Source organism: Nannobrachium achirus (assembly GCF_963921795.1).
Source record: "Nannobrachium achirus genome assembly, chromosome: 15".
Classification (NCBI taxonomy): Eukaryota; Metazoa; Chordata; class Actinopteri; order Myctophiformes; family Myctophidae; genus Nannobrachium; species Nannobrachium achirus.
The window spans coordinates 30,693,155-30,719,247 of NC_137822.1; the positions used below are offsets into that span (position 1 = coordinate 30,693,155).

At 44.6% G+C, this 26,093-nt stretch overlaps 1 protein-coding gene and 1 pseudogene across 2 annotated transcripts in view; both read right to left on the bottom strand.

Moving 5' to 3' along the window:
• LOC308299753 (pyrin-like) overlaps positions 1 to 1,301 on the bottom strand; it is a gene marked incomplete at both ends in the record, with an annotated part of 3,270 nt that extends 1,969 nt beyond the window's left edge. Inside the window, 2 exons of the mRNA XM_080743543.1 lie at positions 1 to 887; positions 1,261 to 1,301. The exon at positions 1 to 887 is cut by the window's left edge and continues 39 nt beyond it. Coding sequence (XP_080599669.1) covers positions 1 to 887; positions 1,261 to 1,301 — 928 coding nt within the window. The remainder of the gene's footprint in view (positions 888 to 1,260) is intronic.
• Positions 1,302 to 8,163: 6,862 nt separating this feature from the next.
• LOC308299754 lies at positions 8,164 to 16,368 on the bottom strand (annotated as a pseudogene). Its single transcript has 3 exons — positions 14,985 to 16,368; positions 10,042 to 10,379; positions 8,164 to 9,459 (listed from the first exon to the last, which is right to left on the bottom strand). The product of its transcript is annotated as an uncharacterized misc_RNA (transcript).
• Between the last annotated feature and the right edge of the window lie 9,725 nt (positions 16,369 to 26,093).

Sequence of the window (26,093 nt, forward strand, 5' to 3'; positions counted from 1 at the left end):
CCCGCCCCTGTTCAGGAGAGATGATCAGAGGAGCAGAGTTTTTACCACCATCATTAAGATCTGGACTGAGGTATGGATATAGTTTCTCAGTGAAGGTGCAGCCAGTGAAAGAGTAGAGGTGAACCCTGGCCTCCACATCATAAAAGGAGACCAGACCCTCCACATAATCCACAAACACTCCCACTTTCTGGACCTCCTCTCTGACAGGGAGGAGGACAGCAGGGCCAGCAAGAGCCTTGTACTCTCCATTCCTCAACCATATAGTCCAGTAACCATTGTTAGGGCTCAGCATGATCAGTTCCTTCCTGTTGATGGACTCTCTGGCCACTCCTAAAGTCCAGCCAGTCTTCCCTCTAACCTGAACCTCATAGTAAAACCTTCCTGAGGAGAAGCTTTGTTTTCCTAAGACATTGACACAATATGAGAATCTCTCTTTGTTCTCTGGGAGATTCCTCCTTATGTTTCCATGACTCACTTGTTTTCCATTCTTAGACAGGATGAGTTTGGGATGTGCTGTATCAGGGTCCAGAGTCACATCCACCTCATATTGCTGCATCCTCCTCAGCTCATCATCCTTACACAGATTATCCATATCTTGACGGAGTGTCTTCTCCAGCTGAGCCACAGCTTTCCTGAGTTTCCTCACAGTCCCCTCACATGAAGACCGAGGGACGTTGATCTTTGTCCAGTCCTTGGTGGGTGGAGGAGTGTTGATGGATGTGGTGTTCTGGAGGAGGTGGAGGTGGACTTCAGTTTGTGGCTGCTTCAGCTCAGAGATTCTCTTCTCTAACTGAGCGATTTCCAGTTGGAGCTCTTCAATGAAACCTTCAGCCCGTATCTCTGTTGCTTTCTGCTTCTCTTCGATGACATTAATGAGCTCAGCCTGGCTTCTCTCAATACAGCTGATCAGAGCAGTGAAGATCTGCACACTGCCTGCTATCTCTCTGTCTGCATCTTTCTTACTGAGCTCTACTGAGTGTTGGACCTCCTGAATCTTCACTTGTCTCTCCTGGACCATCTGCTGAACTTCAGCCACAGTCTTTCTTTCATATTCTTCGTTCAACTTGTGAACCCTGAATTGATCGGCCATCTCTGCGAGAACTTTATTAACAGCGAATTCAGGTCTCTTGTGGAAGGCTTTGCTACACAGTGGACACCTGCACACATCCTCAGTGTTCCAGTGCTGTGTGATGCAGGCGTTGCAGTAGTTGTGTCCACATGGAGTGGTGATTGGATCACACATCCAGACAGATGGAACACCGGAGCTGCTCTTCGGACAGGAGACTGCTGGCAGGAGCCATTTCTACGAATTGAGAATACAATTGTAGAAACGATAATAACTGGAACGAGGGCGTCCTTTTCAAGAGAGCGCAGTGGCTGTGTTTGATGACGAGGCTACAGTTCCAACGTTCCTTGGGTATCGTGTCAGCCTGGCGTTTCGCTCTAACGAGCTCAGCTCCTCTTCTAAGCGCTGAAGGTGTTTTGGAGGCTCAAGTGGTCTTCCAGCAGTTGGTGATGGCCAGTAGGGAGAGTGCTTCGTACCGGATGGTGTTCCCTCTGTCTGCGCTCTACTTTTATACCCAGGGCGCCTCAGTGCTTGCATCGTCACTGTAGAAAAGAATATACGACCTTATTCGGAGACAATGCAATATGATGTCACGATGTGGAATGACATCACAATTGACCATAAAGAATAGATGAATCGGCCTACTTTCTCAGATCGAGATCTAGAAGATCTCTCACCCATTGCACTTTCTGTTCTATGGATAAACAGTTGCTACTCTGTCAACAATATGACCATAGAACAGAAAGAGCAATGGGTGAGAGACGAACAAATGTGTCGGAAGTGTGGCCAATCCCACCTAGATGGCTGTGCACTCACGATTGGCTGTACCGTGTGTAAAGGGAATCACCTTACGGTCTTCCATGAGATCAACTGACCTACATAGTAGGCGATACGTAGTGTTACGTAGTGTATTTGCGGCTATTATCCGGAATACTTACGTACTTACGAATATACCTCAAGTCACTATATGCCTCGCCGATTCAATTCCACGCTTGAGAAGTAAGTGTTTGAGAAGAAGATAGCTGGTGCAAAGGAATCACTCAGTATCTTGCCACCGAGATATAGACTTTAAGTAAGCCTAACTCCGTGAGCCTTCATCGCTGTTGTTGCGGATTTTAAGTAAATCCACCTCAGTGAGCCTCGACCACAAGCTTTAAGTAAGCTTGCTCGACGCACATAGCCTCGACTACAAGCTTTTGGTAAGCTTGCTCGACGCACATAGCCTCGACTACAAGCTTTTGGTAAGTTTGCTCGACGCATATAGCAGTGAGTGTTCCTCCTGCATTCGCCAGGGATCCTTAGATTCATTAGTGACTCAGGATTTCCAAGTATGTTTACGTAGTGTACCCACGTGGTGCGTACATACCAATGGCCAATGGTAGTGTATTAAGACGTGGTGTACTTACGAATGGAAGTTACCTCAGTCAGACATGGCTATTGAAGAGCCACCTGACTGATCCCAGCTGTACGCGATCAAAGATCGCCTAGCTAAACTGAGCAAAGTGGAAACTTTGTTATTGCAAAGATAAAAGCCTGTCAAAAGCTTTCAAATCTAAAGTTCTCGTTCAAGAGATCATTCAAGACTCAAGACGTCGATAAATCCGACTAAGACCTAAGCCGGAATGGCATCAGGCATTAGGACCAGGGGATTAGAGTATCACCGTAGCCCTCATTACCCTGATGATCTTTCCTGCCCATTACAACAGTCTAACTACAATCCACCAGCCTCCCTACAGGTACACTGGCATTTCCACTGAAGGAGGTCTTTCCCAGTCACCGTAAATCTAGTCCCAGTTACCGTAAAGAAGAAGAGAGTGGACTTATGTTGCTCGTTACACCTGAACTTACAACTCACGAAGTACAGATAATATGTACACAGCATGGAACAGAACCAGCTCCATTACCCAGCGAGTCGCCACTGACTGGCTAAGGCGAGGTCCCTGACCTCACAGAAGACGCCACGGCATTGTCGCCACGGCGCGGCAGAGGCGATAAGGATTAAATCATACATCATGCATACCCTGCAGTATGGTTGCATGTTTCTATTCGAGACCCCTGATACTCCTTGCGCCCAGACATGCTGTCCAGGAATTCAATGTCCCAATCCCCTCATAGCTACATTACCTATTGAGATAATGTAGGGCGCGGCGGACCCTTTCGTAAGGAACCCCCTACCCCTAAAAACAGATGACAGATGAACTGACCCCTTACTCAGGACCCATCCAGGACAAACTGTGCTCTCAAGTCAGCCCCCGACGTCACAGCAGTACCTCTCTACTTTTCTCCACGGGACGCCGTGCAGAGAAGCAGAGAAACTACTGTACACGCCGGAGTGTCTCTTCATCCTCTCTCACGGGACGCCGTGGAGGAGAATGTAGGAGTCACTTTATATATGGCACGGCTGCATGAGCATAGATTACCTACCTCAACCACCAGAAGAGAATCACGAACACCCCAGAAGAGAAGATAGCGAGTACGAATTTGGTCTTATTATCTTTTGAATAGATAGTGAAACCTAACAGTGTCACGGGGGGAGTGTAGAAAAGAATATACGACCTTATTCGGAGACAATGCAATATGATGTCACGATGTGGAATGACATCACAATTGACCATAAAGAATAGATGAATCGGCCTACTTTCTCAGATCGAGATCTAGAATAGATAAGATCACATCGGATTAAACTATCAGACTATCAGACCAGAGATTACAGACTAGACAAGATCTGAGATTGTTCAAGGAATATCAAGGCCTGGGCCGGCCTCCAGCCTTATGTATGTTGTTGAACGCGATTGGTATTCGCATGGCTCATTCTTAATAACTAGAAGCTGGGCCGCCCGCGTCTAGTCGGCGACCTGGCCAACTCGGAACAATGTAAATAGGGAATGAATGCCCCGCCCTTTAGGACCCGTTTTGACCATCTGTCTGCCTGTGTCCATTTATGCCCATATATGGAGATATCTGTATCTGTCTGTCTGTCTGTCGGCGTCCATTTTATGTCCATATATGGAGATCACTGCAGTTATAGTTCTGGGTCCATTTTATGCCCAGATATGGAGATATCTGTCTATCTGCGTCCATTTTATGCCCATATATGGAGTATCTGTCTGTGCCTCCAACTGTGTTGCAGACACAGTGCCGGTTCCCCCTTTAATGCAAACCTCACACCTGTTGTCATAGGACCCGTTTTGAACATCTGTTTGCCTGTGTCCATTTATGCCCATATATGGAGATATCTGTATCTGTCTGTCTGCGTCCATTTTATGCCCATATATGGAGATCTTTGACCATCTGTTTGCCTCTGTCCATTTATGTCCATATATGGAGATATCTGTATCTGTCTGTCTGCAATCCATTTTATGCCCATATATGGGGGCATTCATTTTATGCCCATATATGGAGAACGCGCGTGCCCGTGGGACGAAGGGTTCTCGAGATACGCGGATTACATACATACATACACACTCACAGAGATTTTTTGTTGACTCATGTTTACATACATACACACTCACAGAGATTTTTTGTTGACTCATGTTGCGTACGCGATGTCAGAGCCTTTTATGAAATGATGTCACAATGAGTCAGCGCTTGCGCCGATTTCCTCCGGAACAGCCTGATGTCAACAATCAACAATCAGCTCCGATGGAGATATCTGTATCTGTCTGTCTGCGTCCATTTTATGCCCATATATGGAGATCTTTGACCATCTGTTTGCCTCTGTCCATTTATGTCCATATGTCTGTCTGCAATCCATTTTATGCCCATATATGGGGGCATTCATTTTATGCTCATATATGGAGAACGCGCGTGCCCGTGGGACGAACGGTTCTCGAGATACGCGGATTACATACATACATACACACTCACAGAGATTTTTTGTTGACTCATGTGGCGTACGTGATGTCAGAGCCTTTTATGAAGTGATGTCACAATGAGTCAGAGCTTTCGCCGATTTCCTCCGGAACAGCCTGATGTCAACAATCAACCCCGCATAAGGAGATTCCGAACGTTTCGCGCCGGTTCGGGAAAACCGCGCGTCGGGTCGGGTCGAGACCCGGCATACATACATACACACTCACAGAGATTTTTTGTTGACTCATGTGGCGTACGTGATGTCAGAGCCTTTTATGAAGTGATGTCACAATGAGTCAGAGCTTTCGACGATTTCCTCCGGAACAGCCTGATGTCAACAATCAACCCCGCATAAGGAGATTCCGAACGTTTCGCGCTGGTTCGGGAAAACCGCGCGTCGGGTCGGGTCGAGACCCGGCACTGCACTCCGTGCCGCGGCGGGGAACGCGCGTGCCGAATCTGAAGCCGGTGGGACGAACGGTTCTCGAGATACGCGGATTACATACACGCAGACAGACACGCAGAGACTTCTCGCATTTATAGATAGATAAGGTAGCTTGGATCTGCATTCTGGTTTTGGATGGGGTTGAAAAATCAGCATGGCTCACCAGTACCCCCACTTCTACTGATGAGCCAGGTCTTTCCATATATGTAGTTTCAGTTGTTCAGTTGAACCTGCATGCAAATAGTATCCGGAGAGCAGGATTTTAGACCATGTCAGTCTGGTGAATCTGTATGCCTGCCTGTCTGCCAGCATTCATACCTGCATGCATTGTAACTATGTCCATGTCCACTCTGAGTATTTCACCCACTTAGTCATGCAGGCCGCCCTTCGGGCGGCCCAGCGTCTAGTCGGCGACCTGGCCAACTCGGGAACGATGTAAATAGTGAATGAATGCCCCGCCCTTAAATGCAAACCCCATTATACCTGTTGTCATAGGACCCGTTTTGACCATCTGTTTGCCTGTGTCCATTTATGCCCATATATGGAGATATCTGTTATCTGTCTGTCTGTCTGTCTGTCTGTCTGTCAGTGTCCATTTTATGTCCATATATGGAGATCACTGCAGATATAGTTCTGGGTCCATTTTATGCCCATATATGCCCATATATGGAGATATCTGTCTATTTGCGTCCATTTCATGCCCATATATGGAGATCTCTGTATCTGTCTGTCTGTGTCCCTTTATGCCCGTATATGGAGATCTTTGTGATTCTGCGTAAATTTTATGCCCATATATGCCATTTGCGTTTATGGAGATCTCTGTATCCGTCTGTCTGTGTCCCTTTATGCCTGTATATGGAGATCTTTGTGATTCTGTGTCCATTTTATGCCCATATATGCTATATATGGAGATATTCAGAGATTTTTTGTTGACTCATGTGGCGTACGTGATGTCAGAGCCTTTTATGAAGTGATGTCACAATGAGTCAGAGCTTTCGCCGATTTCCTCCGGAACAGCCTGATGTCAACAATCAACCCCGCATAAGGAGATTCCGAACGTTTCGCGCCGGTTCGGGAAAACCGCGCGTCGGGTCGGGTCGAGACCCGGCACTGCACTCCGTGCCGCGGCGGGGAACGCGCGTGCCGAATCTGAAGCCGGTGGGACGAACGGTTCTCGAGATACGCGGATTACATACACGCAGACACGCAGAGACTTCTCGCATTTATAGATAGATTACATCCTTGGCAGGCGAGTAGCGCGCCTATGTCCAATATAATAAACCCTACATATTGGATTCTTCGCTACAGTCACTGTGATGTCATCATGACGACGAGTTCCGTCAGCCATGCCCAAATAAGGAGGTCCATGCATGTCAGACTGGCCTCCAAGTACACCGATCGATTGGCAATACTAGGTAAACATACAAACCAAAAACTAGAAATACTGTTCCTACGAAACAGTGTGGGCTCGCATGGAACACCATGTATGGTCTGTCAGTTGACGTCACAATGATGTCAGATACTCGGAGCAGGATCTCCATATATGGGCATAAAAGGCTGACACATCACTGTGACATCACAGTTGACGTCACAGTGATGTCAGATACTCAGAGCAGGGATCTCCATATATGGGCATAAAAGGGATTGTATTTATATGTGTCAGACGACCAAATCCATATATGGCAGAGACAGATGGCGCGAGGTCGCTTTCGCCCTTGGGCGTCTTACTGGTGAAAACGTCCTATTGTGAAAATAGCAGATCTACATGCTCACAACGCCTCACATCGCGAGGCTTTGTGAGCATGTAGATCTGCTATTTTCACAATTTCTGCCTCTATGTATTTGACAATTTGGACAATGTTGAATTTGCCATTTTAGAGGTATTAAAAAGTCCTTAAGCTATAGTCAACTTTTTCATTGTAGGGCCGACACTTTGTTTACATCCAAGTCTATAGACTAGAATGTAAACAAAGTGTCGGTCTGACAATGGCCAACATGATTATTTTATCATTATTTTACGCTTTTTGTGGTCATTTTTGAATAGAAACACACATATGAAACTTATGTTTTCATAAAATATTTTCGAAACATTATTTTTATTTTAGCATCCGTTTTTCAAGAAGAAGTTGACTATAGCTCCTGTGCAGATACCCTCTACACACTGCACATTAAGTGCAGTGTGTAGAGTCGTTAATGCCCTAGTTTCTCTGTTTTCATCGTTGTTATGCAGCACCTTGGTCAACGTTGTTTTAATGTGTGCTCTATGAATGCTGTTGGATTGGACTGGAAAAGCCTTGACAGAATCAAAAGTTTACGCCTTCTTCTTTCACGCCATGTGACCTCCAACTATTGTTCTTGGTGTTTTTGAGCGGTGGTAAACCGCTCCATAGAGTGGCTGTGCGTGCGTCTGTAGCCTTTTTCCTCAGCGTTTTGCCATAGTAAAACATGTGTGTGTGTAGCATAGCCTGTACATCCTAGACTCAAATCCTAGTCTGAAGACTTTATGACCACCGCTCACTTCACATTGGGTGCGATTTTTACTCATCATCTGATGTAAAACTTCAGCCAATCAGACATCACGATACCTTGATATTGTGATGTCATCCTTTTCCCCCTCTCTGATTGGCTCCCCCAGTAGAGTCAACGGCAACCACACTTGCATCTTTCTAGTCTCTCATTGGTCAGTGTTTGACATCGTTCTAGTCTCTCATTGGTCAGTATTTGACAGGTCTTTCTAGTCTCTCATTGGTCAGTAAAAAGGCAGATTTACGCCAGCTCGGGGACGCCTAAAAAGGCAGATTTACGCCAGCTTGGGAATGAACCCTGAAAGGCGTGCGCAGGCGTCCCGCGACGGCAAACTGCTCCATTTGCGGATACGGTTCCAAAGGCCATATTTGACGTTTTGAGTGTGAGAGTGTGTTGCAACAGGAGAGATGATCAGAGGAGCAGAGTTTTTACCACCATCATTAAAACATGGACTGAAGTATGGATATAGTTTCTCAGTGAAGGTGCAGCCAGTGAAAGAGTAGAGGTGAACTCTGGCCTCCACATCATAAAAGGAGACCAGACCCTCCTCATAATCCACAAACACTCCCACTTTCTGGACCTCCTCTCTTAGATCGAGGAGGACAGGAGGGTCAGCAGCCTTGTACTCATTTCCATTCCTCAAACATATAGTCCAGTAACCATTGTTGGGGGTCAGTGTGATGTTTCCCTTCCTGTTGATGGACTCTCTGGCCAATCCTAAATCCCAGGCAGTCTTCCCTCTAACCTGAACCTCATAGTAAAACCTTCCTGAGGAGAAGCTTTGTTTTCCTAAGACATTGACACAATATGAGAATCTCTCTTTGTTCTCTGGGAGATTCCTCCTTATGTTTCCATGACTCACTTGTTTTCCATTCTTAGACAGGATGAGTTTGGGATGTGCTGTATCAGGGTCCAGAGTCACATCCACCTCATATTGCTGCATCCTCCTCAGCTCATCATCCTTACACAGATTATCCATATCTTGACGGAGTGTCTTCTCCAGCTGAGCCACAGCTTTCCTGAGTTTCCTCACAGTCCCCTCACATGAAGACCGAGGGACGTTGATCTTTGTCCAGTCCTTGGTGGGTGGAGGAGTGTTGATGGATGTGGTGTTCTGGAGGAGGTGGAGGTGGACTTCAGTTTGTGGCTGCTTCAGCTCAGAGATTCTCTTCTCTAACTGAGCGATTTCCAGTTGGAGCTCTTCAATGAAACCTTCAGCCCGTATCTCTGTTGCTTTCTGCTTCTCTTCGATGACATTAATGAGCTCAGCCTGGCTTCTCTCAATACAGCTGATCAGAGCAGTGAAGATCTGCACACTGCCTGCTATCTCTCTGTCTGCATCTTTCTTACTGAGCTCTACTGAGTGTTGGACCTCCTGAATCTTCACTTGTCTCTCCTGGACCATCTGCTGAACTTCAGCCACAGTCTTTCTTTCATATTCTTCGTTCAACTTGTGAACCCTGAACTGATCGGCCATCTCTGCGAGAACTTTATTAACAGCGAATTCAGGTCTCTTGTGGAAGGCTTTGCTACACAGTGGACACCTGCACACATCCTCAGTGTTCCAGTGCTGTGTGATGCAGGCGTTGCAGTAGTTGTGTCCACATGGAGTGGTGATTGGATCAGTGAACACATCCAGACAGATGGAACACCGGAGCTGCTCTTCGGACAGGAGACTGCTGGCAGGAGCCATTTCTACGAATTGAGAATACAATTGTAGAAACGATAATAACTGGAACGAGGGCGTCCTTTTCAAGAGAGCGCAGTGGCTGTGTTTGATGACGAGGCTACAGTTCCAACGTTCCTTGGGTATCGTGTCAGCCTGGCGTTTCGCTCTAACGAGCTCAGCTCCTCTTCTAAGCGCTGAAGGTGTTTTGGAGGCTCAAGTGGTCTTCCAGCAGTTGGTGATGGCCAGTATGGAGAGTGCTTCGTACCGGATGGTGTTCCCTCTGTCTGCGCTCTACTTTTATACCCAGGGCGCCTCAGTGCTTGCATCGTCACTGTAGAAAAGAATATACGACCTTATTCGGAGACAATGCAATATGATGTCACGATGTGGAATGACATCACAATTGACCATAAAGAATAGTCAACATGGAGAGAATCTCTCTTTGTTCTCTGGGAGATTCCTCCTTATGTTTCCATGACTCACTTGTTTTCCATTCTTAGACAGGATGAGTTTGGGATGTGCTGTATCAGGGTCCAGAGTCACATCCACCTCATATTGTTGCATCCTCCTCAGCTCATCATCCTTACACAGATTATCCATATCTTGACGGAGTGTCTTCTCCAGCTGAGCCACAGCTTTCCTGAGTTTCCTCACAGTCCCCTCACATGAAGACCGAGGGACGTTGATCTTTGTCCAGTCCTTGGTGGGTGGAGGAGTGTTGATGGATGTGGTGTTCTGGAGGAGGTGGAGGTGGACTTCAGTTTGTGGCTGCTTCAGCTCAGAGATTCTCTTCTCTAACTGAGCGATTTCCAGTTGGAGCTCTTCAATGAAACACAAAAAGCCCTGAATGACCAATAAAGGCCCATTCCCACTGGTCCAGATAAACAGATCTCTTTCTCCAGATATTTTTCCATTCAAAGTGGGTGGTAGATACAGATAAATATAAAATATAAATAATAAATATAAAAATATCTACCACAGATATTTGCCACAGATACTTTTATCTGTGGCAAATATTTTTTTTTTTATCTGTATCTATCCACTTTGAATGGAAAAATATCTGGAGAAAGAGATTTCTTTATCTGTCATCTGGCCCAGTGGGAATGGGCCTTTAGACTTCTATTACTCAGTGTACAAATGGAACCAAATGACCATTTGGTTCTATTTGTACACAGAGTTATGGAGGTCCTTGCAAATAAAACGTTTGAGAACCACTAATGCCTAATAATGTCATACATATTCTGGATAAACAGCCTGGAGTGACTTGACATTCAGTAATTGGGTATTATGATGAAAATATTATAATGCTGTGTAAAGCAAAATCTAAATCTACAAATGATTTGCCACAGACACATTTGTCCATGTACAGACATTGACCCCTTGTAACATGGCAAAATTGACTTGTGTATCTTTTGTTATCAGGAGAGGAGACAATTCAATCCAGTCTTGTCAGAAGCAGACGAAGAGGTGAAGGACCAGTGGTGGGTGAAGAGCAGACCTCCCTCCAGATGTAGGCTACAGCGACAAGAACCTCCACGACCATGTCAAGCGAGAGGAAGAGCACTTGACACCCTTCGTACAATTTCAAATGTCATACAGTATTTATATATGTGCTAATAAAAAATAAAACATTGATTTACACATTCCTTTCAAATTCATGGTAACTACCTATAACCTTATGATGACCTGGTCAATGAAGGAATCAATCCATGATTTTAAAACTTTTATTTACATAACCTTGGGTATACATGTACATTTCAGGTGTTGGTGATAAGAGCAAAATAAACGAGGACACAGCCTAATAACTAAAAAACCTTGTTAGATTAGAGCATTATCAATACAATATATACAGACATGTCTCCAATAGACTTTTTCAGTAAGATGTTATCAGGTTTGTATTAGACAATTCACTGTCTCTGAAGTTATGAAAGAAATTATGCTACTGATTATAATTACATCTAACGATGCTTCTCCTCCATTCACGTTTGGTGAATGTAGCCTTGGCCAGGAGAATTTGATGTCTTCAGGTGGTAACCATCGATCATAGGTGGTGTTTCGACCCGCAAACCACAACACCCTCCTGATGGCCGGGTCGGCAGTGGTGGCCAAATCACTGCCCATCTCCTCCTCCTGACCAAGGCTAAACTCCCCTCTCCTGCTCTATTAGTTTTTGAGCGGTGGTCACGCCGCTCCTATACGTGGCCGTGTGTGTAGACGTACGTGTATGTATGTGGGTGCGTCCGTCCGTCCGTCCGTCCGTATGTAGCCTCAAGAATGTGGTGTAGTACCTTTTCTGACCTACACATGTTAAGGGAGGGGCGCTGTTTTCAGGCCAGGCCAGGCCAGGCACACACACACGCACACACACACACACACACACACACAGGGGGGAAGGGGGGAAGGGGGGGGGGGGGGGGGGGGGGTAGGTGGGTAAGGTTGGTGGGTTGGTGGTTAAACCACCGCTCAGTTCACACGGGTGTGATTTTTTCCCAACAAGAGGCTTCTCTGGGGAGGTATTGGGTGGGTCCCTCCTGAGGTCTTGAGGTGACACAGGTGCGTAGAGTTCTCCAGTCCTGTGGGGTTATTCCTGCCTGGAGTTCTCCTTCGTCTCACCAACTCACCAACCAAGTTGTGCGCTGCACCTGTGACCCCTCTTCTCCACACTTGGTCCTGGCTTGATGTATTTTTACCTTTTGTGTTCCTGCAGATGTTCTCGCAGTGACACTTTACTTCCAATTTCTCCCCAGCTGATGTTGTTTAGGTGAGCCATCTCGTTAGCTGTGATTAGTTAAGGGCTGTTACCGTTATGTTTGTATTGTTGAGTCTCACATACTCCCCCCCTCTCGGGAGACTCTGAGGGTATCTGAATAAATGTCTGTAGCTTGAGTTGGTGCCCTCTCGCGAGTGCTGTGCATGAGGTTGCTAACCTCATACACCCACTGTATACTTATGAGGCCATACAAATGATGGTATAATGTTTGTCTAGAGTCAGAGACAGAGTGGCAGTTGACTCATTCACATTTGTATCAACCCATGGAAATGGCATTTGTTGTGTGGCGTGTCCCTCTGAGGAAGCATGACCTACAAGAAAAATACACAATATCAAACAATGCTAGTACAGTCAGTCACTCAACAATTATTTCCTAAATATTCAATCAAATGGGTGATGCAGGCATGGATGCATGTGATTGAAAACAACTCTAATGTTGCACTCAAGCAGAATACTACCAGACAAGTAATATTGCAGTAACATTACCCCTGTTTTCAGTATTTTAGCAGAATGTCACAAGGAGGGGTGAATAAATAATTAAATTAATAGGTGTGGCAACGTTGTTATGATAATGTACATAAAATGCAATGTGACTCGTTTGCTGAACATTTAGAAGAAATTAATGGATGTGGCGATGTTGTTTTTATAATGAGCACTTCACAAAATAAATTATGGCTATGGGGATGTTTCACTTCACAGTATTTTATTTGTCCAGTGAAACATCCCCATAACCATGGTTATGTTATAATGAGCACTTCATAAAAGAAACTGTGGCTATATGGTTATGTCTCCATGAACAGTATATTATAAAATTTCAAGCCCAAATCCAGCTATAGACTATGACTCAATAGTTGTATTTATTGATGTAGTCACGGTACAATGCAAGCTAATAGCGTTAGCATCTTTTACAATGGAGAACAAGACAATTTGAGGCTGCACAATAATACAAGCTCAGCCTACTTGTTGGTTTAGATTGAGCGTGCTACGTTTTTATTGTGTGAAGAAAAACATTGCAGTAGGCTCTATACTAGAGAGAAAAGTACTTGTCCAAAAGATAAAGATGAAGTAACTAGTTAGATTTACTTCAATACACTTGAGGTATTTGTACTTTACTTGAACATTTCGTATACTTGTCTTTCACTTACTAGATCTTTCCAAAAGTTGGACTTTTACTGACTTTAGTTTGATTTTACTTTGAAGATATATTATGGTAATATTATAACACATATAAGCCACTTTAGCCCTAATGTATAACACTTTAGCCCTAATGTATAGCTCACAACGCGTCGCGACGCGTTGTGAGCTTGTAGATCGTTAGCTTAGCTGCTAATAGCAGCAGAGTTAGCTCCATTCATGGAAAACTGCGTAGCCTACGATAAACTTTTTTTTTCTTTCCTTTTTTTAGTGTCCAAAAAGTCGAGCACAGTTTACTACATACTTGATGGTTTCAATAGGGAGAGCTACGTTGGATTATGTGAATAAACATAACAGTAGAAACTTACTGGTCCAAGAGAAACATTCCCAACTCAGCATCACTTCTCTTCTGCAGCCGAGCCTTCAAATCACACCATTGATGAAAAGCAACACCAAGATTTACTCTCGTTTTAGCTCGAGCAGCATCTGCCTTAGCTTTATTTAAAAAAAAAAAAACTCCTTCTTCTTCTAGCTCCTTTGTCGTAAGCCATAGCTCCAGAAGGCTACGGTATGAATGAACAGTATAGGGAAGGGATTCAGAAAGGCGGAAGTCGCGCTATCATTGGCTATTGGCACGGCCATCTCCCCCACCAACCGACACCACCCCTCACTGCTCCATTCATGCTCCATTCTCGACCCGTACGCCCGGATGTAAGTCAAAAATAGTGGAGAAAAAGGGGAATTGAATGCTGAATGTTTTGTTTTACACCTAACCATGATTTTATAGTGTCATGATAGAGGGGAAAAAGGTCTAAATATATATGTATATATAGTTTTAATTTTTAGGCTTAATCCTGCATAGAATTGCTTTAAAGCCCTATAGTTTTTATGTTTTTATTGTTGTTATGCAGCACCTTGGTCAACGTTGTTTTAATGTGTGCTCTATGAATGCAGTTGGATTGGACTGGAAAAGCCTTGACAGAATCAAAGTTTACGCCTATTTCTTTCACGCCATGTGACCTCCAACTATTGTTCTTGGTGTTTTTGAGCGGTGGTAAACCGCTCCATAGAGTGGCTGTGCGTGCGTCTGTAGCCTTTTTCCTCAGCGTTTTGCCATAGTAAAACGTGTGTGTGTGTGTGTGTAGCATAGCCTGTACATCCTAGACCCAAATCCTAGTCTGAAGACTTTATGACCACCGCTCACTTCACATTGGGTGCGATTTTTACATCTGATGTAAAACTTCAGCCAATCAGACATCACGATACCTTGATATTGTGATGTCATCCTTTTCCCCCTCTCTGATTGGCTCCCCCAGTAGAGTCAACGGCAACCACACTTGCATCTTTCTAGTCTCTCATTGGTCAGTGTTTGACATCGTTCTAGTCTCTCATTGGTCAGTATTTGACAGGTCTTTCTAGTCTCTCATTGGTCAGTAAAAAGGCAGATTTACGCCAGCTCGGGGACGCCTAAAAAGGCAGATTTACGCCAGCTCGGGAATGAACCCTGAAAGACGCATTTTGCCTGCGCAGGCGTCCCGTGACGGCAAACTGCTCCATTTGCGGATACGGTTCCAAAGGCCATATTTGACGTTTTGAGCGTGTGTTGATTCAGGAGAGATGATCAGAGGAGCAGAGTTTTTACCACTACGGTTGTTACATGGACTGAAGTATGGATAGAGTTTTTCAGTGAAGGAGCAGCCAGTGAAAGAGTAGAGGTGAACTCTGGCCTCCACATCATAAAAGGAGACCAGACCCTCCTCATAATCCACAAACACTCCCACTTTCTGGACCTCCTCTCTGACAGGGAGGAGGACAGCAGGGCCAGCATTAGCCTTGTACTCATTTCCATTCCTCAACCTTATAGACCAGTAACCATTGTTGGGGGTCAGTGTGATGTTTACCTTCCTGTTGATGGACTCTCTGGCCACTCCTAAATTCCAGTAAGTCTTCCCTCTAACCTGAACCTCATAGTAAAACCTTCCTGAGGAGAAGCTTTGTTTTCCTAAGACATTGACACAATATGAAAATCTCTCTTTGTTCTCTGGGAGATTCCTCCTTATGTTTCCATGACTCACTTGTTTTCCATTCTAAGACAGGATGAGTTTGGGATGTGCTGTATCAGGGTCCAGAGTCACATCCACCTCATATTGCTGCATCCTCCTCAGCTCATCATCCTTACACAGATTATCCATATCTTGACGGAGTGTCTTCTCCAGCTGAGCCACAGCTTTCCTGAGTTTCCTCACAGTCCCCTCACATGAAGACCGAGGGACGTTGATCTTTGTCCAGTCCTTGGTGGGTGGAGGAGTGTTGATGGATGTGGTGTTCTGGAGGAGGTGGAGGTGGTCTTCAGTTTGTGGCTGCTTCAGCTCAGAGATTCTCTTCTCTAACTGAGCGATTTCCAGTTGGAGCTCTTTAATGAAACCTTCAGCCTGTTTCTCTGTTGTTTTCTGCTTCTCTTCGATGACATTAATGAGCTCAGCCAGGCTTCTCTCAATAGAGCTGATCAGAGCAGTGAAGACCTGCACACTGCCTGCTATCTCTCTGTCTGCATCTTTCTTACTGAGCTCTACTGAGTGTTGGAACTCCTGAATCTTCACTTGTCTCTCCTGGACCATCTGCTGAACTTCAGCCACTGTCTTTCTTTCATATTCTTCCTTCAACTTGTGAACCCTGAACTGATCGGCCATCTCTGCGAGAACTTTATTAACAGCGAATTCAGGTCTCTTGTGGAAGGCTTTGCTACACAGTGGACACCTGCACTCATCCTTGGTGTCCCAGTGCTGTGTGATGCAGGCTTTGCAGTAGTTGTGTCCACATGGAGTGGTGATTGGATCAGTGAACACATCCAGACAGATGGAACATCGGAGCTGCTCTTCAGACAGGAGACTGCTGGCAGAAGCCATTTCTACGAATTGAGAATACAATTGTAGAAACGATAATAACTGGAACGAGGGTGTCCTTTTCAAGAGAGCGCAGTGGCTGTGTTTGATGACGAGGCTACAGTTCCAACGTTCCTTGGGTATCGTGTCAGCCTGGCGTTTCGCTCTAACAAGCTAAGCTCCTCTTCTAAGCGCTGAAGGTGTTTTGGAGGCTCAAGTGGTCTTCCAGCAGTTGGTGATGGCCAGTAGGGAGAGTGCTTCGTACCGGATGGTGTTCCCTCTGTCTGCGCTCTACTTTTATACCCAGGGCGCCTCAGTGCTTGCATCGTCACTGTGATGTCATCATGACGACGAGTTCCGCACTTCACGTGCGTCGATACCGCGACGCGATGCTGCGCAGCCGCCCGCGTTCAGTGTGTGCTCCCCTTTAGATAATCACCCGCGAGCGTCGGCAGGTTAGATAATCACCCGCGAGCGTCGGCAGGGTTAGATAATCACCCGCGTCACGGTTACTTTTACGGTTAGATTTAGGGTTAGAGTTAGGCATAGTTTTACTGAGGTTAGGATTAGGGTTTGGGTTAGAGTTTGGTGGTCGATCCAAAGGGTGTTCGACTTAATGACATGTTACCGTTTTGAGGATATAACGATTTGGGAGAACATACGTTTGCCAGCTTTCAGCGAGCCCACCATCAACAATGTTCTCATGCAAATCTATGGAAACTGCAGCTACGCCTAAGACTGCACCACCGCTGTGACCGTTCACATACTAAACTGCAACCCATAAACAATTTTAAGGGGTGTCCTTGGGTGCACTTGCACCCCCTGGCCACCAGGCCATGGCCATTATTATTATTATTATTATTTTTTTTCCTTTTTTTTTTGTAATGTAACTTTATTTTATAATTATCTATCTATAAATGCGACAAATCTCTGTCTGTCTGTCTGTTTGTTTGTTTGTAATCCGCGTATCTCGAGAACCGTTCGTCCCACCGGCTTCAGATTCGGCACGCGCGTTCCCCGCCGCCGCGCGGAGTGCAGTGCCGGGCCTCAACCCGACCCGACTCGCGGTTTTCCGAAACCGGCGCGAAACGTTCGGAATCTCCTTATGCGGAGCTGATTGTTGACATCAGGCTGTTCCGGAGGAAGCGCTGACTCATTGTGACATCACTTCATAAAAGGCTCTGACATCACGTACGCCACATGAGTCAACAAAAAATCTCTGTGAATGTGTATGTATGTATGTAATCCGAGTATCTCTAAACCATTCTTCCCACGTTCTCCATATATGGGCATAAAATGAATGCCCGTATGCGGAACTGATGTCTGACATCAGAGTTTTCCGCAACCGGTACTGTGTGTGCAGAGATCTCCATATATGGGCATAAGGGGACAATGGCAAACAGATGGTCAAAACGGGTCCTATGACAACAGGTATATTGGGGTTTGCATTAAAGGGTGGGGACAAAGGCTAACAGATGGTCAAAACGGGTCCTATGACAACAGGTATATTGGGGTTTGCATTAAAGGGTGGGGCAGGCATAAAATGGACGCAAATAGACAGATATCTCCATATATGGGCATATGGGCATAAAATGGACCCAGAACTATATCTGCAGTGATCTCCATATATGGACATAAAATGGACGCCGACAGACAGACAGATACAGATATCTCCATATATGGGCATAAATGGACACAGGCAAACAGATGGTCAAAACGGGTCCTATGACAACAGGTATAATGGGGTTTGCATTAAAGGGCGGGGCATTCATTCTCTATTTACATCGTTCCCGAGTTGGCCAGGTCGCCGACTAGACTAGTTAAATAAAACCGTGATCGTGGTTTGTAAAATGTGCTGTGTGTGTGTGTGTGTGTGTGTGCGTGTGTGTGTGTGTGTGTGTGTGTGTGTGTGTGTGTGTGTGTGTGTGTGTGTGTGTGTGTGTGTGTGTGTGTGTGTGTGTGTGTGCGTGCGTGCGTGCGTGCGTGCGTGCGTGCGTGCGTGCGTGCGTGCGTGCGTGCGCGCGTGTGTGTGTGTTTGTGCGTACGTGTGTGTGTGCGTGCGTGTGTGTGTGTGCGTGCACTGCTGTGGATCATAGTCGCTGTTATAAATCACTCACTCTTTTCCCCTCCCCCCAACACTCAACACGCACACGCACACATACGCACACGCACACGCACACACACACACACACATACGCACACACACAAGTACATGCACACGCACACGCGGGGAAAATCTTGACATTTCTACGTTTCATTCGTTCGACTAGGTTTTAGGGTTAGGTTTAGGTTTAGGCATAACTTTACTGAGGTTAGGTTTAGGGTTTGGGTTAGGTTTAGGTTTAGGCATAACTTTACTGAGGTTAGGTTTAGGGTTTGGGTTAGGTTTAGGTTTAGGCATAACTTTACTGAGGTTAGGTTTAGGGTTTGGGTTAGGTTTAGGTTTAGGCATAACTTTACTGAGGTTAGGTTTAGGGTTTGGGTTAGGTTTAGGTTTAGGCATAGCTTTACTGAGGTTAGGTTTAGGGTTTGGGTTAGGTTTAGGTTTAGGCACAGTAGTTAACATTCACCCGCGTCGAACAGATGGAACTAACATAATCCCTTTTATGCCCATATATGTAGATCCCTGATGTCATCAATATCAAGCTCATATCTAACAGGACTTGGGAATGCCCATATATGGAGACCACATCGGCCTCACATACCACACTAACAGAATCCATATATGGCCAAGACAGATGGCCAAGACAGCCCATATCTGTGTGTGGCTGGTTTTACAGACAGGGATCCCCATATATGGGCATGAAACGGATCATATGTATGATGTCAGAAGTCATAAACGTCATAGGACTTTCACATAACAAACAACTGAGTAAGCATGTTTGGGCTCTCACAGCATATCTCCATATATGGATCTCCATATTATATGGGTACCAGGGGTCTCCATATATGGGTAACTGGCCGGATGGCCAAGACATGGTGCGACCTCGCCCTTTAGGTCGCTTGTCGCCCTGTCTGACAAGGAAAAGCCATCAACTTTGATGAGGCAGAATTGTGCTTCTAAAAACATGTTTTTTCTTTTAGCATTTTTTCATTTTCTATTAGGGCATTAACGAAAAAGACGACAAGTCGACTCAGTCGACTTCATTACACAAGTCGACTCCCACCAGAGAAAGTTGAAGTAAAAAAAAAAAAAAAAAAAAAAAGACAATTTGGACAATATTGAATTTGCCATATTGACTGCCACCTTTAAAAATCGACTTACCCAGTTCCCTGCCACACACTTTTTACACTTTTTTTTTCCTAATTCTGTGTTGGTGTGAGAATGTCAAACCATGCACCATATGAAAGATGAGAGTCTCTAGTTACACACTTCATTGGCCGCCAGCAACAAAGGGTTAATGGTTTTGGTCCAGATCACGTGGCACCGCTGCTTTGACTGTGATTGGCTGGGGGAGGCTGGGTCTTTCCAGAGCGTTCTATATGAGAGTGGCGTCACGCTTTGAACTCGCTGCAGACCGGAAGTGGCTTCGCATGGAGCCGTTCTCATTCCTAGCGAGCCTCTGCCCCGTCCGCCCCCATTCTAGCCGAGGCATTTAAAATCGCTGGAAGTAGACCAAATCACGTCCTTTTCACCATTGTAACGCATTCACGGGCCTCTCTAAGGTAGATAACATTATTAAAAGAGTGAAAAAGACGTTAATTTAGTCTACTTACCAGCGAGTGAAAACTGAATGGGGGCGGACGGGGCAGAGGCTCGCTAAGAATGAGAACAGGCTCCAGTAAGCTAGGCTAAGTTAGCTTCCCACCATAGAGTACACGCTTACTATGGGAGTCGACGTAAGTGACGTAACTCTCTCTTCTACAACTCTGGGTCTTTCCTGCAATGAGAGCCCTTGTGTAACCGATCTGGTCACACGATTGGTCCAGCGTGGGTCACATGACAACATTTATTTTTTGTCATGTTTTGGCTGTAAAAGACCAATGTTTTTTAGAAAATGAAGATTTCTTTTTGGGGATATAATGCATTGTAATCGAATCGCAGACTTTTACCGATTCACACGGGACCGGAGCGACGTACTGTAAGTAATCAATGTCAAATCATTAATTATGATAAAATTACAACTCGGTCAACTCGGGCGGTGGCATGAGTAGACACCGGGTCCAGCTTGTGCAACTCGGGCCGGGGCAGTCATTGTGTTAAAAAGTCCTTGAATTGTCACTTTAGAAATGTGAAGATACCCTCTATACCAGGGGTGGGCAACTTTGATGATGGCGAGGGCCACTATATTTCCACCTTCACTCCAGAGGGCCACATTGCATATTGTTACGTTCTACTTTGTCATTCTAGTATCTCATACAAAAGAAGCAAAAATAGCAGATCTGCAAGCTCAAAACGCATCGCGATGCGTTTTGAGCTTGTAGATCGGCTATTTTTGCTTCTTTTGAATTGGAACACTGATGACTTTTTTGTTATTTATTAATTGGAATGTAACATTTTGATTTAATTTCAAACACATTTAGTTATATACTCATGTTAACTTTATAAGCTTAAATACAAATACATTGGACATAAAAAATGACATTTTAATACTACTATACTAACTATAATATATAGACTGAAGGAATTAAAGCAGGTTATGTTTGGAATTGTAACAGTTGAAATCAATAATCAGTATTCCGGTATTAACCTGCGGGCCGCATTAAGCGAAGGTGGGGGCCGCATGTGGCCCCCGGGCCGCCAGTTGCCCATGTATGCTCTATGCACTTAAACTTTATGTTGGTTTGTTTACAGTTGAGTGAGAAAACAATGTTGTACATTAAGTTAATCATCTGGGGACCCCCCCCCCCCAAAATAATTGGGTGGTCATGTGTGATGTGATGACGTCATCAAACGATAAAGTCGACTTCAACACAACTTTTTACTGAGTCGAGTCGACTTGCAAAAATCACAAGTCGTTAATGCCCTAGTTTCTATGTTTTGCCTTGAGAGAATCAAAGGTTTACGCCTTCTTCTTTCACGCCATGTGACCTTCAACTATTGTTCTTGGTGTTTTTACTCATCATCTGATAAAACCCTTCAGCCAATCAGACAACACGATACCTTGATATTGTGATGTCATCCTTTTCCTCCTCTCTGATTGGCTCCCCCAGTAGAGTCAACGGCAACCACACTTGCATCTTTCTAGTCTCTCATTGGTCAGTATTTGACGTCTTTCTAGTCTCTCATTGGTCAGTGTTTGACGTCGTTCTAGTCTCTCATTGGTCAGTATTTGACAGGTCTATCTAGTCTCTCATTGGTCAGTATTCAGGAAGTTTCAAATTTGTAATTTATTTTGTAAAGTAAAGCCCTGCTTCCTCACAGAAAACAGTCGCACATCACTAGTGAAAATAGCAGATCTACATCGCGAGGCGTTACATGCTTGTAGATCGGCTATTTTCACTACTTTAGATCATTTTTAAATGATAAATACAAAATGAACGGTTTTGTACATACAAGGTTTTCACCCGACAACGACGATATAAAAGTTTGTTTGTCAATCTCAAGTGGTATCATGTGTCACCCACTGACAAAACTCTGTGGTTGATTGGCTGCCACATGCTACCCCAACTTGACACTTGATTTATTTAGTTCACTGCTATCTCTTCCTCCACCAAACCAGTGCTGGAGATTCAGCAGACAGCTTGTACAACAAATATCTTAAAAGATAGCCGATCTACAAAAGATAGCCGATCCACTCGTCCGAGACAGTTTGCCCTCTTGGCTCCCAAGTTGTGGAATAAACTCCCTGTCGCACTTAGAACAACGGACTCACTCGCTACCTTTCGCCGTGGACTGAAGACTCACCTTTTCAGACTCCACCTAAACCCTTAGCACTACAGTAAAATCAATGACCATACATGAAGCTAGTTCAGTCAGATAACCCACGATAAGGATTGAAACAATGTTTATTATTATTATGAATGAGTAATGCAAGTGTGTATATGTCACATTTATTTTGGCGTCAGGCTCTGCTCTCCCTGCTCAGCGCAGCACAGAAGAACATCAATAACCATTAGTAGCAGGGAGATATAAATATATATAAACACCCCCCATGGGGAACAGAATTAACAGCAGAGCCTACTGGTGGTGCTGGGGAGGCGGTGGGGGCAAGCAAGTGCCAGCTGCCAATCAGCAAGGCAGGAGGAAGAGACAACTGAACAGGCTTTAAGTAGGTTGGCAATGATCAGCTGACTGCCACGTCACCTGTGACGCAAGACTGGCGTAGTAGTGTTGTAACAGAACTGAATGCAACCGCATTGACCCCTCGGGTATATGCTGACTGAACCTATGATCGCAGGCTCTATCCATTTCAGTCAGATAACCCACGATAAGGATTGAAACAATGTTTATTATTATTATGAATGAGTAATGCAAGTGTGTATATGTCACATTTATTTTGGCGTCAGGCTCTGCTCTCCCTGCTCAGCGCAGCACAGAAGAACATCAATAACCATTAGTAGCAGGGAGATATAAATATATATAAACACCCCCAACACGCAGAACCAAGAACGCCCTACGGGAAATTACTCTACCGATTCATCCTAGCAGATGTCCCACTGCTCCTTGACGGAGACACAGTGACGAAGTGCAGCTAGCATTTCTGGATCCTGCTAGGATATACTAACATTATGTGTAAAATCTATGTGAGCCAGGCACACCACGCCGTTTGGCACCCTAGCTGATATCCCACTGCTCCGCATGGAGACAGTGCCGAAATGCAGCTAGCATTTCTAGATCCTGCTAGGATATACTAACATTATGTGGGAGAACTATGTGAGATGGAGCAACCAGCCGTGTGACATCTTTGCGGATATCCCACTGCTCCTCCTTGGAGGTGCAGTGACGAATGCCGCTAGCATCCTGGATCCAGCTAAGACATACTAACATAATGTGGAAAAATCTATAGTGAACTGGCGCAACCAGCCATGCACGTCTTAGCAGATATCCCACTGCTCCTAATGGAGACACAGAGACGAATGCAACTAGCATCCTGGATCCTGATAAGACATACTAACATAATGTGGAAAATCTATGTGAGCTGGCGCAACAAGCCGTGTGTCATCCTAGCAGATATCCCCCTGCTCCTTAGGAGACACAGAGACGAAATGCCGCTAGCATTTCTGGATCCTGCTAGGATATACTAACATAATGTGGAAATCTATGTAAGCCAGGCACTGCTCCTAAGAGACACAGTGACGTCCCACTGCTCTTAGGAGACACAGTGACGAATGCAAGCTTATGAGCCTACAATGTGGGGTGAAGCTCCCCTCTAATACTACGCCGATCCCAACTTCTCCCCCAACACAGCGACAACCATCTGGGATCGCTAAGGCATAACTTTAGTTGCCCACACCAACAGCCATCCCTCTAATGCCAGTATAGAGGAGCATTAGGACTTAAGTGAACGTAACTCTGATGCACACGATTTCCCCCAGCTACCACCATATATTTAGTAATACTGCTTGAACCGCTCAAGCTAAATTACAACACTTGAACTCATTAAATTCTGATAAGTTGAGATAATATTTAACATATCAGTTCCGCTGACAGTTTGGATAAAAGAATACATTAAGATTGATTAGAGTGAATAGATCTAAGATTGGAACCAACGAGTACTAACCATGCTTTAACTGAACAGTGATTAATGAAAATAAATATAACTATCATCCTATCACCACCAGATAACACCTTTCCTAAAACACTCTACGCATAATCATCCATTCGATGATCTGACAGCCGACCCATTTAGACAGCAACATCTCCAGCCAGCATGACAGACTTTTATATCTTGACTATTAATGGAGCACCTCTCCGTAAGTAACATGCAATGGAGTTTACTTCTGTATGGCTTGTCGCACATACCGGTACATGACATCCACTGTCAACCGGCTTTTCATGGTAAGCATAACAGTAACTGAACATACTCATCCTGACAACTCCTTACCAAGACGGAGTGATATCCATGATTAGCACTAAATGATGCAACCAGCGAACCCGTTCTCAGTCGATGTTGAGAGACCTGCCCGAGCAGAACATCTATGATGGCAACCAAGCAAACCCGTTCTGATGACGATGTTGGGAGACCTGCCTGAGCAGGATATCTAAATGAGCAGTCGGCAAAAACACTTACCCGGTGAGAATTCTGATATAGAGGGAATATTCTACTTAGTGAATTACCCATGCTATGCTAAACCTACCATGAAAATCATATGCACCATGGCATAACTGATGCGCGATTGCATCTTAACATTTAAGCTTATGCACATTAGCATGCCTGCTGCACCATGGCGTCTTAACGTTTAACCTCATGCATTGGCATCTTAAATACCATTTAACCTTATGCCCATTGGCATACCTGATGCGCCATTGGCATCTTAAACCCAACATTTAACCTCATACAGACATACACCATGGTGTACCTGACGCACCATGGTATCATAACCTACCACTTAAAAACATTAAGCAGTATTGGCATACCTGATGCACATGCATCTTAACCTACTGGGTGATGACGACGCATTTTCCTTTTTATTTTTTTTTTTTATTTTTTTTATTATATATATAATATATATATATATATATATAGGCCATAATATATAAATGTACTTAAATGTATTTTTTTTTTAATATCCATTTAAATGTATCCATTATCTATTTAAAATACTTTATTTTAGTAATTCGTTATTTATCCATTTGTGAATATAGAATTAATTCACCCAAGTAGGCTACCTGAACTGAGCGCAGGGCAGAGTTTGATACCAGCTCAATTGAGAGGATTATTAACTTGATTATCCGAAGACAAACATGAAGGCTACTAGCCAACACCGGAGAAGCCATCACATCAAGCACCGAAATAAATGGAAGCTAGCTTGGCATGAACCAACAACCTGACTGCTAGCATAAGGTCCCCCACCAAGTGCCCCAACCATTTGGAATAGGGAAATCATCAGTGGTGTAAGTAACTAAGCACATCCACTTAAGTACTGTACCTAAGCACACTCTTGAGGTATTTGAACTTTACTTGAGTATTTCTAATTTCCAATACTTTAACTTCTACTCCACTACAACTTGGATTCAAATATTGTACTTCACTACATTTATTTGAAAACTCTAGTTACTTTGCAGGTGTAAAATAATACAAAACACACATTAACCCACTTTAGCCCTATTTTATACCTTGGCTCACAACGCGTCGCAGTTTTCAAACATTTAGACTTTTACTTTTGGTACCCCAAGTACACTTTCATGCCAATACTTCCGTACTTTTACTCAAGTACATTTTGAATCCTGGACGTCTCCTTGCAACGGAGTACATCCACAGTGCAGCACCGATACTTCCACTACAAAATGTGAGCACTTTCCACCCCTGGAAATCATGAAAAGCCACAGCTACCGAATGCATGCACAATACTCCAGTGCATTTAGAGCATAGACTACGTTTCCCAGAAAGCACCAGCAAGTTCAACTGATGACGTCATGGGTCAGACAGCTTGTGATTGCGGAAGCAAACAATGCTCGCACATAGCATAAACCACTATGCTATGAGCTTGCGGCGATCCTTTATCCAGAGCCAACACGGACAGACATCCTTTATAAGACTTCTCAAGGGAAGCGATTAATGAGCTTTAGAAAATCATTTCACAGGAACTTTTACAGTAACCAGCAGCAGCACTACGATGATCTATGAAGCCGCAGGACACTTTAG